The 14,745-nt window shown below is 41.4% G+C and overlaps 1 protein-coding gene across 1 annotated transcript; it reads right to left on the bottom strand.

Annotated features, from left to right (window-relative positions):
• Window positions 1–320: 320 nt before the first annotated feature.
• Window positions 321–7,150, bottom strand: LOC139629355 (cysteine/serine-rich nuclear protein 2-like). Its single transcript, XM_071491917.1, has 5 exons — window positions 7,013–7,150; window positions 4,120–4,331; window positions 2,735–2,997; window positions 2,351–2,653; window positions 321–1,851 (listed from the first exon to the last, which is right to left on the bottom strand). Exons 2-5 carry the CDS (start codon window positions 4,328–4,330, stop codon window positions 913–915), a joined length of 1,716 nt encoding a protein of 571 aa, XP_071348018.1. The 5' UTR covers window position 4,331; window positions 7,013–7,150; the 3' UTR covers window positions 321–912.
• Window positions 7,151–14,745: the final 7,595 nt, after the last annotated feature.

Here is a 14,745-nt window from a genome sequence, read left to right as displayed (position 1 = left end):
GAGACAGTTCCTGGGTCTCAGTATTGTGTCTGCTGATTTGCTGGAATGCCTTATTTGGACTCTTAACGGAGATAAGCCAAAATTGTGATTTGTGTATTTTCTATGTAGTGAAGACTAACATATCTGCTGTAAAAAAGGACTATTATGGCATCATTAAAGTACAATAATCAGTAATGTTTTGCTGCACTTCCAAGACCCTTGGACTGAGTTAGAATATGGAGACTGAACTGAATCTACTCTGCTGATGTCTGCACAGTCTTGGTTTCTTCACGACTCTTAAGAACAAATGACTGATACAAAGTTACCATTCATCAAACAGATTTGTTATCAATAAATAAAAATGGTTTCTTTTATTATTTCAATACAGAGATTCTAAACATATATTAAAGCATATAAGGGATAATCCACAATGACTCAGTTATTAAACTAATTCACAAAATAAAGGCTGCAACCATGAGTCACAGTGGATTATCCTGCTCACACCACGGCCAGCTGCCAGCAAAATAAAGCTGCTTTTGTTGATATATTGGGAAAATATGGTTAACCTTACTTTTAAAAATTCTGCATAACCTCCATTCACCACAATCCAATATTCTCAGTGGCCGTGGTACAAGAAGGAATTAAATAACATGTCGTTACATAGATTCATGAAATAAAAATAAAAAAAAGAAATGGACATATATTAGTTTACTCAGGTGTGACGTCTCTGAAACAAAGGCAAATTATTTTTAGGCAATAGAAAAAATATCCAGCTTGAAAAAAAATATTTCATTAATCATTTTTTGTACACTGAAATATTCTTACAAATATATAAAAGCAGTGCTCTTTACACATAATTCTCTCACAAAGGTTCCTGTAATATCACAAGAGTTCCTTGATTCACCTATAAAAACTGATTATCGATGACTGAAGTTAGTCAGTCAGGCCAATCAGAGACTCCAGGAGGTAGGTGCTCGACTCGTACTGTGGCAGATTAACAGAGCTGAACAGCTGGAGATGGCAAAAGCTGTCTGGATGTCTGTGTCCTTTAAAAGAGCTGTGCAGTGTTCCAGAGGGGTAGTCGCTGTCGAAGAACTCCAGGTCGGAGTCAGAGGACAGACTCAGGTCCATGTAACTGCCTGAAGAGTAGTCCACAGTGGGGGAGGGGGTGTTGGGGAAGTCCTCGAGCGAGTCGTTGTCAAAGAAGTCTCTGGCCTGGTTTGCATTCTCATCTAGATAATCTGTCAGTGAGGTCCTGCTTATACTGTCTGTGCATGTGTTGGCTGTAGGTGGTCCCATACTGTCAGTAGTTGTGCTGTGAGCGGCAGAGTTGCTGCTGTGCTGTGTCGGTGGTTCTCCGATCTGCCTCAGTTGACTGCACATAGAGTACTTATTATTTTCAGAGTCACAGATACTAAGGGAACGAGGCAACCCTCCGTCAACTTCAGGGAGATTCTGCCTCTCGGTGAGACATCCTCCTGCATCAGAGTCAGAGGAGGAGCAGGAGGACTCAGTCATGTCGCTGCTGCAGCTGTTCTCCTCCACTACTAAACGCTCTGGGATGAAATGGAAAGAAGGAGTGGGAGGCAGGGTGAGAGAAAGACCGTTTTCCTCCATGGTGAACGCAAAGGGGCAGCTCTTCTCCTGTGCATTCTGCAGTGCAAGAGCCTCATCCTGGTCCTCATACTCGACATGGTCCTCTGTCTGGTCCTCTTGGCTCAGTGTTTCATCTTGCAGTCGCTTCTCCAGCTCCAGTCTCATGACAGTGTGGATGTAGTGGGTCTGCACACGTCTGGAGTCAAACTCGATACGTCCATGAGAGTTTCCACAGTCGTCCTTAGTGCAGCCACATGGGAAGTTGAAGCGGTCAACCTGTGTGTGTGAAAGAAAGCAGGAGGAGAAAATTAGAGTTTGATGACAAATGACAAAAAATATAATTTATATTAATATATATATATAATATCCAGTTTAAAATCAGATGAAATTAACACATTTGGGGCTTGATGGGTGGTGTCAGTGAGGGAGCTGTAGGGGTGTGTCAGACAGAGCCACTGCTCTAATACATACAATATATTACAAAAAATAGACGGCTACCACAGTATGAAGGTACGGTAAAATCTCTAATGATGGACAAGTATATATTGATTCAGTGTATATTTATACATTATATTTCCTTCTGCTAAGAACCAAAGATAAACTTAACTCTCCTCACGAAAGCTGCCTTCAGCACGTGGCTGATATACATGAGATCCCGAACCTGCTTTAACTACAATCTCACATTTGAATTTGTTCATTTCTGATAAAGAAAATTTAACATTAAACCTCCTAAAATCATAAGGCGAGTACATACATTCATGTATAGGTGTCATACCTGGCACTTGATGCCTGCCAGACTACATGCACAGGTCTCTGGCTCACAGAAGCCTTGGCAGTCGCATCCACACGCCTCTCTGGAGAGACGCAGGGCGTGAAGCTGCCGTTTCTCCTCCCTGTCGATGCGCTTCACCCCCGCTCCCTGGAGTAGCGCTTGCCGCTGTTTGGACGTGTACGGGGGAAGGAGACCTCCACCCTTCAGCTCAGCATCACTGATGTGGATGTCACTGTCTTCTTCTGGGATTTGATCCATGGTGAGCCTGTCTGCTTCTCGCTGGTCCATGGCCCCGCTGATGATCAGCTGGAATCAGAACAGATTCAGTAAGAAGACTGTTGCATAGATGAGCAATGCAAACTAATGTAAAGTTTTACGATCACTTACTTTGTGTTTCAGTGCATTGAACTTCTCTACCCTCAGTCTTTCTCTGAGCTTCTCTCTGCGCCTTTGCCGTTGCTCCAGTGCATGATCTGCCACTGTGTACCTTTGGATGGTGCTGTGTCTCCGCACCATGCCCAGGGTGGCACCTCCACGTCTGGGCACACTGATGAAGCCCTGGCAGCGTGGGAAACTGAACACAGTCACATGGTCGAAGCGCACATTGTTCTGTGCACCTTCAAGCTTGGGCCTCTTCAGGATGGACTGAACTGGTTGGGTTGAAAGAAAAACGTCAGAGAAAGTGTCAGTGGCTGGTTTAAAATGATCATCTGGGGCTTTAAAAAGTAACAACATAACAATTAGATTATCAGAAAACTAGAATATCAGAAAAATATCTCATGATAACTTCTATTTTGCAGCTCTAAATGTTGCACAAGTAGTTACTGTTCCTGCTGAAAGTTCATAAACAACTCTAAAGTCCTCCTCTGAGGTACTGTGGGAGTGTTGAGTTCACTTTCAGCACAATTACTACAAGTGATTCTGGATATCTGATAAACACAGGTCCTGAACTTCGGCACAGGCTTTGGCTCCTGTAGGTCTCTGAATGGCCACTAGAGGACACACTGGCTGCTTCACTTCAGTGACAACTGGTCATTAGTTGAACATATGTGTAGGGAGGAAATACCAAGAAAGAGGTCTAAGATCAACAGGGAGAGAACAGAGGTGAACCAGGGTCTAACTGCTGGAGGTTTACCAGGATGTAATTAGACTCTTTCTGCCAGTTTAGTGGTTAATATCCATCAGGTTACTGTGTGATTTGACAGTTTAACTTGAACAAATTGTCTTGACCTTCGCACATAACTGAGGCTGAACTCTAGCTGCAGTAAACAGGAGAGACCAGTTGACTAAGATTTGCCTCAGCTGCTCGGTCCGTCTCAGCAGCTCCACACTGGGGCACTGTTTGAACCAGTTGTGAGACCTGGTAACAGACTCAAATGAACAAGCCTGAAACTCTAATACATGAGGTTTTAGAGCGTCTGCAGAATATTTTATCATTGCAAGCCTTGTGTGCAGCTTTGGTTAAGGACATTTGATATGACATGTTTAAAGGGACCTTGCTATTCAAATTGATTCCACACTGTGCTATTGCTCAGGCAAATGAGCTTCTACACAACCGGACGGACAGTCCAGAGGCGAGCCATTCTCGGTGCATTATCTAGAATGGCCCTAAGGTTGGCGTTTTCATATCAGCAAGCCATAACTGTGCTGCTGCAGGGTGATAAGAGACACTCCTATAAAACACTGTAGGGAAAACGACCAGATAAGGAAGAGGTTTGCATTATTTGAAAGAGGGGAAAAAGAAAACAGTGGTTGCTGGTTTGGAGACTTACTGGGTAAACTGGTGGGTGAAGAAGGGCTGTGAGGGGTGAAATCCTGGTTGTCAGAGGAGCTGCTCTCGCCGTCGGACTCCCACTCTGAGGAGGCAGGGGAGGAGAGGGAGGACGGAGGAGAGGAGGAGGAGTAGCAGGGATTGTCATCTACCTCGGCAAACTTTCTCTTAAGAATGCCTCTCATTGTTTGGCTGTGGTGGTTGATATACATTCTGCATGAGCACAAAGAAAAAAGGCACATACGTTTAAATATTTATCATAGCGTGGTAATAAATGCACAGATCAATACTGTGCATTTATACAAGTCAGTGCTGTGTGGCTTCATCCAAAGAGCACCACTCATTTCAGCATTCCTAACCCAGGAACATAAAATGAGACATTATATAAGTCAATGAATAAATAATGAGTAACACAGTAACAATGTTTCTACTTCTGTTTGACAGACTCAATGTACACAGTCAAATAAAACATCTTTTGAAAATGACAACTGGAAGAATGAGAGGATCATTCCTGCTGAAAGCTGCTGCTCTGCTGGTTGAGCCAGTGTCAGGCCACGAGTTTGTTTAGGCTAATCAGATCTTGATAGCGATTATCCTACAAACTGATGTTTCATAAGTGTGCAAATGTGGGCTGAAATCCTACTTTCGCTTACAACCAGCTGAGCACTTGAGGGAGAGTAAAAAAAAAAAAAGAAAAAAATCAACAGCTCTTTTTCTTTTCCCTGCAGAGTAATTAACATTCCACTGATGCCTCAAGTTTTTTTGTGAAGAATACATGGAAACGGACCATCCAATGGCTGTATGCTAAGGGCTGGAGGGGGGGTGTAATAGTTCAAGTGGCTGTTATTTTTGGATGTGAACATGGAAAATAAATCCAAACATGAGTAATTTCAGGGTTACAAACCTGAGCAGGGCCGCTGAAAGCTACTCAGTAAAAGAGAGTATGTCGTAAAAGAGAGTGATGTAAGACAAGAAAAGCTGTTATTAGACTGGTACAGCCTAGTCTGTTACACAAGTCAAGTTAGCAGTGTGTGTAGACGCTATTAATTCATTTTTTGAAACATGGAGCCTGCTGGATGGCGGCTTGGTTGTAAGACAAACTGCTATCATTTTGTTTAGGCCTAAAACAAACAATTATTTTTATTTGTGTTATTCTGCAGAATATTTTCTTGATTGGTTTGGTGCATAAAATGTCAGAAAATAGAGAAAATCTTTCCCTGAAGCCCAAATTGATATTTTTAAAGGTGTTGTTTTGTCTGGGAAAACAATACAAAACACAAAGATATTCATATATCACAGAAGTCTAAGTCAACCAGTAAACAGTTACATTTGGGAAACTGAAATTAGAGTGTCTGGGATTTTGTCTTAAAAAAATATTTAACAATCAATTATCACAATTGCTGTTGATTAATTTAACCCAATCCATTTAGCTCGTGATTGATTTAGAGTTTTAATTGGGAGTAATAATGGAAGAAAATCTGTCTGAACTCATTCTTTAAAGACTGAAATAGTGTCAGTCTCACAGTCTAACTTGAACTCTTCTTTCCCAACAATCAGAACTATTTGACCTCAGGATGTTTGATCTCCATTATGATCCAATAGGCAACAGTAATACCAGCAGCTGACCAGGATTCAGACTGACCTCCCCTCAAGTCCCAGAGAGGAAGGGAAGGGAACGTTCAACCTAACACGGGCCATTGAAAACAGCAGTGTGTGCATTTTCTAAGAGAGAAAGTACACCAGGTAAAACAGTGACATGACCCTGGTCAGAAAAAAAAAGCTGTACAAACTGCTGCCTGCACGAACAGGGTGGATTCTGCCATGGTTTTACACTTAATATATGTCTGTATTAAGCAAAAACCAATGAGGCTGCAAGTGTGTGTGTGTATGCACTCAGAGTGGGAAACTTCCTGGATCCATCAGCAAATAAGTGAAACAAGAGACAGCTTATTGTGCCATTTCACTGTTTACACGGGAGAAGCCTCTGCTGCACAGACAGTGATGTGTAAAGGGATTTATCTGGCCTGAAAACACATGTCCATGTCTGTTCAATGAAGCTAAAATAAAAGTGACAGCATTTCTAATTAAATCAGCACTGCAGTATCTGCCTCCTGTCCCAGTTACATCACATGTATTACATTTAATATCTGACAGGGTAGAAACACTTAACAGTGCATGTAGGTATCCACTGAGACCACATCAACACATCAATAATTTAAAGGTTCAAAGCAGCAGAAGCACAAAGTGCATGTGCGCGTTCACGTGGAGCAGGAGGTGGAGGTGTGTGTGTGTGTGTGTGTGTGTGTGTGGGGGGGGGGGGTTATACTGCAATAATGTACTATTCTTGGGGGAAAAACATACGAAGGTGCACAATAAGTTTCCAACAATTTCCCCTCTGTGTTCAGGAGACACGTTTTAAATCCCTACAGGAATGTTTCAAACCGAGGTTTTATTGGAGAAGAGTCGTTTCCTGTTTGGCATAACACCAGTCATTAGGCAGCTGACCTCTTCACCCCTCTGGGAGACACACGGCGACCATGTCTGCTACAACGACAACACTGCCCCCCCCCCACAGTCCACCAGCTTTCTGTACAGGCAGCCACAGTCTCATTTAAAGCTGAGCAAACTTCCTCTGCCGTTTCAGCACTAAGTTGGTCTTAACACTGCTGCTAATTTCTGTCTGACTGACACTTCAAAACAGTGTTAAATGAGAAATATTACATGAAAATTTATAGTAATTCTCCAAACATAGCCCAAATTCCACAGTAATATAGGCTACATTTTTCCAGATAAACATAATACGAATACGATAAAGTGACTATATAAACTACAAGTGAGTTATACGTTATAAACTAACATGAGACTAATACGGTGACTTTAGGTTAGTTACTCACCACGAAGTAAAAGGCAGCATAATAACAAAGAAGGCTGAAACTGACACGAAGTTACGGGTCCTGTCCGCAGTCCGGCCAGCTGAGCATTGTGTGTCCCTCTGTGTTTATGTGAAGCTACACAGTAGTACTAGTGTGAACATGAGAGCACTGGCTGGAGCTGCCAAAGAGGCAAAATGTAGCCGCAAGATAGTTCACCCCAACCAGACCCGCCGTAGACCTCACACATGCGCACAACTGTCGGTATTGCCGTAGCTATTACTCAGGTTATTTATTTATGCTGGAAAAAGTCAGAAATAAGATATTTCTATAACAGATATATGATAGTCCACTTCGTGAAACAGCAATGACGGTTTTTCATGACGTTGTTTGATCAAATCGACTTAACCTCGTCCGGATCAAAACAATGCGACTGTAGACATTACAGCTTCAAAAGATCAGAGCTATTATCAACTGCTATTTAAACCGCTGTAGCTAACATCTGCCAATGCCAAATCCCCTCGGTTCCAGGATCAACCGGGAGTACCTGGGATGAGGGGGCGACTCCTCTCGCTTCCCTTCCTCTCTGCAGCTCCCCTGTCTGCCTTGACGCAGGCGGTGACACACTCGGAGACAGGAGGCGCTCATGACTGACGCCGCTGCCCACAGATTCCTGTGTACTGTGCTCACACTGCGTCGTTACAACAATGATGTGGGGGTAAATAAATAACATGTAAACCTCCGACCTGGTGATTATCATCAGAAGACAACCAGGAACCATTATAAACGTGTAAAGCCACATGTACTGGCTTTGGAGTGTTGATGTTTGTTTGTTTTATTGTTTGACCAGCTTGTAACTTAGGTCATGTCCTTTAGCCTATTATTGTTATCCAGTGAAAAAAAATAAACTTAAGAGGGTGAACAAATAAAACTGAGTGTTATTTCAAATTCAACATTAGTGGTGGTTAATTTTCATGCTTTTATGACCTTTCTTTGTTTCCATATACTGTCTGGTTTTTTATGTCTGTGGAAATTGCCTTCAAACCTCTTATGAAATGGTGATCAGATCTCTGCCACAATGACATACACCTAGGTATTTATCTTATATTACTGTAATATGACTCATTGGTGTGCTCAGTAATTATTATTTGATTCTGACACTCCTATACTCCAGGAACTCCCTGAGGCGTAGAGGAGCTGCATATGGGCAGGATTATTGTCTTTGGTATAAAGCCTCTGCCTCTTCTGCTCAAGGAAAGAAAAAATCCTCCTCCCTGCTTCCAGGCTTTACTCCATTTCTTATAAAGAGATGTTGGCATAAATTGAAGTTTGTCCATGCACATGCTCATTTTGAACACAAGTTTTTTTTGTTTTTTTTTACATAGAGTCTACAGAGTGAGAAAAAGCAAAACGACTGGATTAACATTCCAGTGTCTCTGCTTTTAAAGATAATCATAGGCTACTCTGTGTCCCCGACTGGGAGGAAAATGAAGCTCTGCGCTCAGAGAGGCAGACAAACAGAGCATCAGATTAACAGATGGACAGACAGATGAACGGAAAGACAGACAAGACCAAAATACTCTTGAGGTTAAGCTTTGACCCCTGTGTTGATACACATCAGTGCATCAGTGAGGAGTTAAACAAAAACTGCACTAATACCAAAATACCTATTGGGAAAAGAGGTTTTGGCAGAGGTAGCACTGCTTGTCCCAACCTCAGCACTCAGTGGAAGTGTGTTACAAAGACTGTGACCCACTTTGGCAGGGATCACTATAGTGTATGTGTGTTTTCTACTCCACTGACCTGGGTGGGTAGTAAAACACCAGTGAGAGTGTACAGCAGGAAAGGACAGAATTAATACAGAGTAAACAGCACATGAATAACTAATTATTGGCTTTTATTTGAGGCTCAAACTTGGACTTTCTTTATTAAAGCATTTGATGGGGGGGAGATGTTGCAGCTCGAGGGTACATTCGGTCTGTTTATTCTCTCTTAGATCACAGAGTGTCTCACTCATAACACATGATCAAAGTGCTACGTGAGGCTACAGGGCTATTTATAGCACAATCACACTGCGTGGACAAAAATACATTTGTGCAATACAGTTGGAGTTTCCTGTTCCTTTTGCTGGCTGTTACTGTGCACAGCGTGACTCTGTTGCGTGCAGTGTGTCGGGAGGCTGGTCCAGACTCTGCCAGTCCAACAGAAATGAGTCATGGAGGACAATTTTATATTTCACTTGGACAGCACTGTGATGGTCATTTCTAATTTAGCATGCACAGTAAATACACAGTAATTCTGTCTCAATTTACTGTATTTATTCACTTTATCACAGTTTGACTGACCTGTTTTCCTTACCTGATTTTTCCAGATTGAACTCTATTCACGTCATGTCAATAACAATGGAGAAATGACCTATTGCACCACAGTACAGTCTCATTATTTCAGAGCTGCTTTCCCCAGCATTGTCAACCACTCATATTCTGTTGTCTGACAGGCGATCCCGTCTCACATCTGCTTCTACTGTCAGAGAACAGTGAGAGTAAACTATTTCAGTCCAGAGTCCACGTTACACAACCTATGGTTAACCTACATTCTGGCAGCCTCTCAGGTTGCTGCCACCGGCTCTTGTGGCCCCGTTTTCTCAGTCAAGCTGTGCCAGCAATGGCCCAAATACAGCAATATACTGACAGAGTTTGACAAAGCTTCAGGCGTGTGAAACTGTGCCCCAGTTTCTCTTTCCTTCCTGTGGATCCTATCTCAGGGATTTACCCCCCTTTTAAAGACCACTCTCAGTTTTCCTGGGCATGACAGGAAGTATCACGTTGTTGCTTTCCAGTCAGGTAGTAATGTAAGGTGCCAACTGGAGCCACATGTTACCTGGAGATTGTGTTGTTTCCTGATACATACATACTTCCTTGATGGATATGGCAGATAGCAGTGACAGAAGCAGTACTCTTATGAAGCACAGGTACCAAATTATTACCATCAAAATATACTTAAAGTACCAAAAGTAAAAAGTATTTATTTTGCAGAATGGCTCATTTCAGAATAATGTATATGTATTGTTGTATTGTAATTATTGATTCATAAATGTGTTGCAGCAGGTAACACTGGGGCTAATTGTAATTACTTTATATACTGGTGAGTGTGGGATTATTAAAGCTTTATAGTACATTTTATGTTGTGTTATTAATCTGAATCTGCATAGATAGATAGATAGATCGCTAGATGTCACATGTGCACATGTTGGCTCCTTTTTTACACAGCCTCTGATGTCATATCTTGACAATCGTCACCATGGTTGCAGGGGCAAATAAAGCCTTGCTGTCTCTATTTTAGAGGGTGGAAAGGCAGTGAATCATTAGGTTTATCTTCATCAGCAGCAGCAGCATGACTGCCACTGTCATCATCAACATCATCATCTTTGCAGTCATTTTTTTTTTTACGTCAGTTTATGTCAGCTGTCTTACATGATTGTTTTTTTCTGACTTCAAGTTTACTCATCTTTTTAAATTCTGATATCTGCGTCTGAAGCTGTTCTCTCAGGTTTAAAGATGCTGGGTGTCAAAAATATTCAGAGTTTGACATTTAAGCCTTTGAAAACCTTTTTCCAAATCTTAAGCAATTCTTTATAACATCAAATATTCACGACTAAGTAAGCAAGAAGCAAACTCGGATCATGTGTTTCATCAAAACATTGTGGGTGGTTTGATCAGTTTGATTGACTGTGTTGGTAACATAAACACATAGTCACACAATAGTGGTGTGTGTCCCCTATCCCCTATCCTCTGCTGTGTATCTAGACAGACAGTCCACAATCTGCTACAAAAACAGTCCATATGAATCTGTAACAGTGGGGTACAGTGATTCAAAGCTGATTGGACACATTCACACGCTTTTACTCTTGAAATAATAATAATAAGTGTGACTGCAATAAATCAATTATTTCCAAATTTGTTTTTTTCAAATACTGAATCAGAAAAGCCTCAGAAATTCATGTGTCCAGCCGCACAAACAATAGAGACATGGGCAGTGAAACAACAGATAACTTTTTAATTAGTCGAGAAAACGTGTGCTGACATGTTGCTGACAGGCTGTTTTTTTCACCTCAGTTCCTCCTTCTGCAGTTGGTGTTTTTAAACCTGTGGTGTGAAGCTTTTGTCTCCCCCATCTGGCAGTGAGAGTAATTACATGGTTGAATACATTTTATCCATTATTAAGACAGAATTAAAGTAATAGCCACATAGCCTGCTCCAAATATTTTACAAATGCTGACCTGTCCAAGAGCGTGAAGGCCTCAGTCCCTCCCTCCATGTTCGCCCTTACTGCTGATTGCTTTCTTTTTTAGACTGCCCTTCCTCTGAATGAAGAGTTTCTTTCTATTCTGTAGCAACAGAAGCTTTAACTGGACGCTCCCCAGGTTTCTCTGCCATACCTCTAGTTGCTGTAGTCTACTCCGTCTCCCGGGTACAGGTGCTCCAGCAACTAGTCATAGCTGGTTGACGTAAAACACATTGCTAGCAGTGCATCACGTCGCCACAGGCACTTACCTGGTGCTCACAGGCTTAATGAGCAGTAGCAAACTCAGTAATGAAGCGGATGTTCATGTAAGTAAAAGTCCTGAACTCCAGCTGTATTAACAGTCATTAGTCATGATATGACTGCAAGTTTGTACATGCAGTGTAAAGTGTTGTACATGATAACCCGCCATTGTTTTTATTGTGAGAATGTAATGGTTGGCTAGGTATGTGTAAGTATGTGATTGGGAACGTAGCTAGTTACCAGGAGACAGGTGGGAAACACCTACAGGAGTTCAGTGGGAGACAGGGGTACTTATCAAGATTTTTTCTTTTTCTTTTTCAAATTTTCATGCAGAATTTTGCTCTGACCTGTAGTCGTGTAACAATATAACCAAATATCTGACTCTTATGTTGTTTGGTGCACAAATATATGTGATGTCAACTTTTCCTAAATAAGTTCCACTGCAAGTTGCTAGAAGTTTGAGAAAAGTGAAGACAAAACAGCAGGGTCAGCGCTCTCATGAGACTCCATTGTTCATGGTAAAAAGCTCATAGGGAAATTAAATTTCCAGGGACTTTAAACTCCACTGTGTGCCAAACCTCTATCAAAATGATAACAATCTCAATTTCTCCACAGTGGAAATACCATCAAATAAAGAATTTGGGTAAAATTTCACAACAGTGACACCTTAAGTGATTGTGTCAAGTGCCATCCTTTTGTGTGTGCAGTGGTATTAATGACACCAAAGCAATTCCCATGACACCCTAATGGCAAGTCCTGGCCTTAAGCCAGTTGTGTGTCGGACTAATCCTGAGGCTCGTCCAGGGGAAATATCATATCTCTGTAGAAGAGCTTGTCTGCTACAATAACCTGGAATCCAGGGGGCTGCTCTCTGTAAACACGTAGGCTGAAAAAGTGATATGAAAGAGATCTATGCTATAATGGTGAGTAACTGGCATACACTGTGTGCGTACTGAGATGAACTGCAATGTATAATTCAAATGCCTTCACTTAACAGCCTTGTCATTGCTAGCAACAGTAAGGCTCAAAGCTGCTACATGTAATATTTTAAGGCATGTACTGAAAATATGCCATTTTATTAACTAATATGATTTTCTTTATATGTTTTCACATTGTATTGACAAATTTAACCAGTATATCCTTGTAAAACATCCTGAATGTATGATCACTTTTACAGTATTTTTGCAAAAGTGAGTCAAGCTGCAGCCCAGAGAGCAAAGTAGGTTACACAACTACAGTTTTCAACAGAAGTGATCTTATCTGTCTCTGCATGTGAGCAGTGCAAGCTGTAACAGCAAAGCAGCTGTGTGATTGGGTTTGACATTCCCCCTCAACAATGAGCTTGTTGTCAACATCAGCCAGAGAGCTGTGCTGACCTTTCTTACAAACTTACAAACTTGCCTGTGTGTTGCACTATAGACCCAAAAGATGTTTTTGGTCTGTAGTATAGGAACACAGGGTCTATAATATAGGAACACAGTAAAATGTATCACTGGGCAGAGACGATTTGGCTGTTGTATTATGCATCCACAATAACAGGCTAAAAAAAATGTGTGAGTGTGCACAAAGTGTGTGTTCCTGTTGTTATTGTGCCACTGATTGCATTTGGCTGTCAGCCCTGCAGTGGGAGCTCCCGTGCTCTCTGAGCTCCAGCACAGTGTACTCTGCTGTTGGTGTTGGCTGTCACATGTGGCTCCATGTGAGGCTTTTGCAGGAGCACGCAGCAGCAGCAGGAGGAAGGAGACCTGCTCTGTTCTCAGCTGTTCAGGCCAGTACTGACTGTTCTGTGGAGTTGTGTGGGTGAGACTCCCCCCCCCCCCCCCCCCCCCCCCCCCCCCCACACACACACACACACACACACATACACACTCAATCCCTCACTGATTGCCGCTGACAAAACATGTGCATTAAAGGCTGACAACACAACTGTTAGACATAGGCTGGTATTTTCAATCATTGATTTCTGAGTCCTGAAAGCAGTAATGTTTATTGCCTTACATATGTACAAACAAATGCAATTCAACAATCCTATTGCAAATAGCAGCCATGCATACATGCGCACTCATAAGTATAACAACATATGTTCTGTCAACATGCTTGCAGCTTTGTTGCCCTTTAGCCACATTTTTGCAGTTGGGAGGAGGCATGTTTCTCTGGTGCCATCTCCTGGATTTTAAATTATATTGAGGAGAATTTTTTTTTTTTATGAGGGAATGAATGAACCATTTCTCCACTGGAGGTCGACATGGTAAATGCTTATGAGAAACAATATGGTCAGATAAAAACAGTATTATGCTGAGTATTATGCTGAGTGATGACTATGCCCATTTTGCCAAGAATTTTAAAGGGGTTTTAATACAGAACATGAAAGTGGCAGCAAGTCACCAAAATGCATCTTATATAATCTGCCATCTGATATCACCTGCATTAACATTTTTTTTTGTCCACTTGGGGGCATCAGAAACAACACAATTAAATTCAAGCCCAATATTTTGCTCTCCTCCAATTCCTGAGAGAACTATCTGTCTCTTTAGCTGCTAAATGCTGCACAATGTTCACTAGCTTCTCATTAGTAACACCTTCAACATACACTGATCCATTGTTAACATACAAATATTGCTTATAGCAGCTTTAACTACAAATAAACACCACACTACAGGCAACAAAGCTAGCATGGTAAACCTTCCCAAATAAGTAACTGCTAGCTATGGAAGTTAGCTTATGTTATAAATAAATAAAATAAATAAAAAAAAACAGCTAAATATAAAAACATGGTGCAATATATTAACAGGGACTTACATATGACTATGTATATTGTGGTTGTGTACACTTTGCCAACACAGCAAAGACCAGTCATAGATGAACGTAGGCATTGTAGCTCTATGCTATCATGATCTGTGACTATTGCATATTCAGACACCTGCTACTGTCAGCTAATGGTAAAAACTGATATCACCCCAGAGTTGCTTTATGTGAACTTGGGTGAGTCCTCCAGTAGAACATTTATAATAACAATGACCAAACATAATAATACAAACTTACACAACAGGAATTTGGGGCATAATAAACTCCTGGCACAGTGGCAGTTTTACTACAAAACATAACATAGCCAACCAAAACATCAGGTATTAAATCATTCTTTAATCCTCATTTTATCCAGAATTAAAGGAACGCTATTCATCAGATTTTAGAGTGTACTATGTGCACTGTAA

Source organism: Trachinotus anak, unplaced genomic scaffold (assembly GCF_046630095.1).
Source record: "Trachinotus anak isolate AG129_WGS33_773 ecotype Australia unplaced genomic scaffold, CSIRO_AGI_Tana_v1 ptg000012l, whole genome shotgun sequence".
Classification (NCBI taxonomy): domain Eukaryota; kingdom Metazoa; phylum Chordata; class Actinopteri; order Carangiformes; family Carangidae; genus Trachinotus; species Trachinotus anak.
The sequence above is the reverse complement of the archived record's forward strand: the minus strand, read 5'-3'. Positions and strand labels throughout refer to the sequence as shown.

What these genes read in the sequence shown, in the direction of transcription:
- LOC139629355 (XM_071491917.1), bottom strand. Translation starts at nt 4,330, where the DNA reads ATGTATATCAACCACCACAGCCAAACAATGAGAGGCATTCTTAAGAGA. An exon ending in TCAATGCACTGAAACACAAA is followed by an intron (nt 2,654 to 2,734) that starts GTAAGTGATCGT and finishes TTCTGATTCCAG; the next exon opens with CTGATCATCAGCGGGGCCAT. An exon ending in TGGCAGGCATCAAGTGCCAG is followed by an intron (nt 1,852 to 2,350) that starts GTATGACACCTA and finishes TCACACACACAG; the next exon opens with GTTGACCGCTTCAACTTCCC.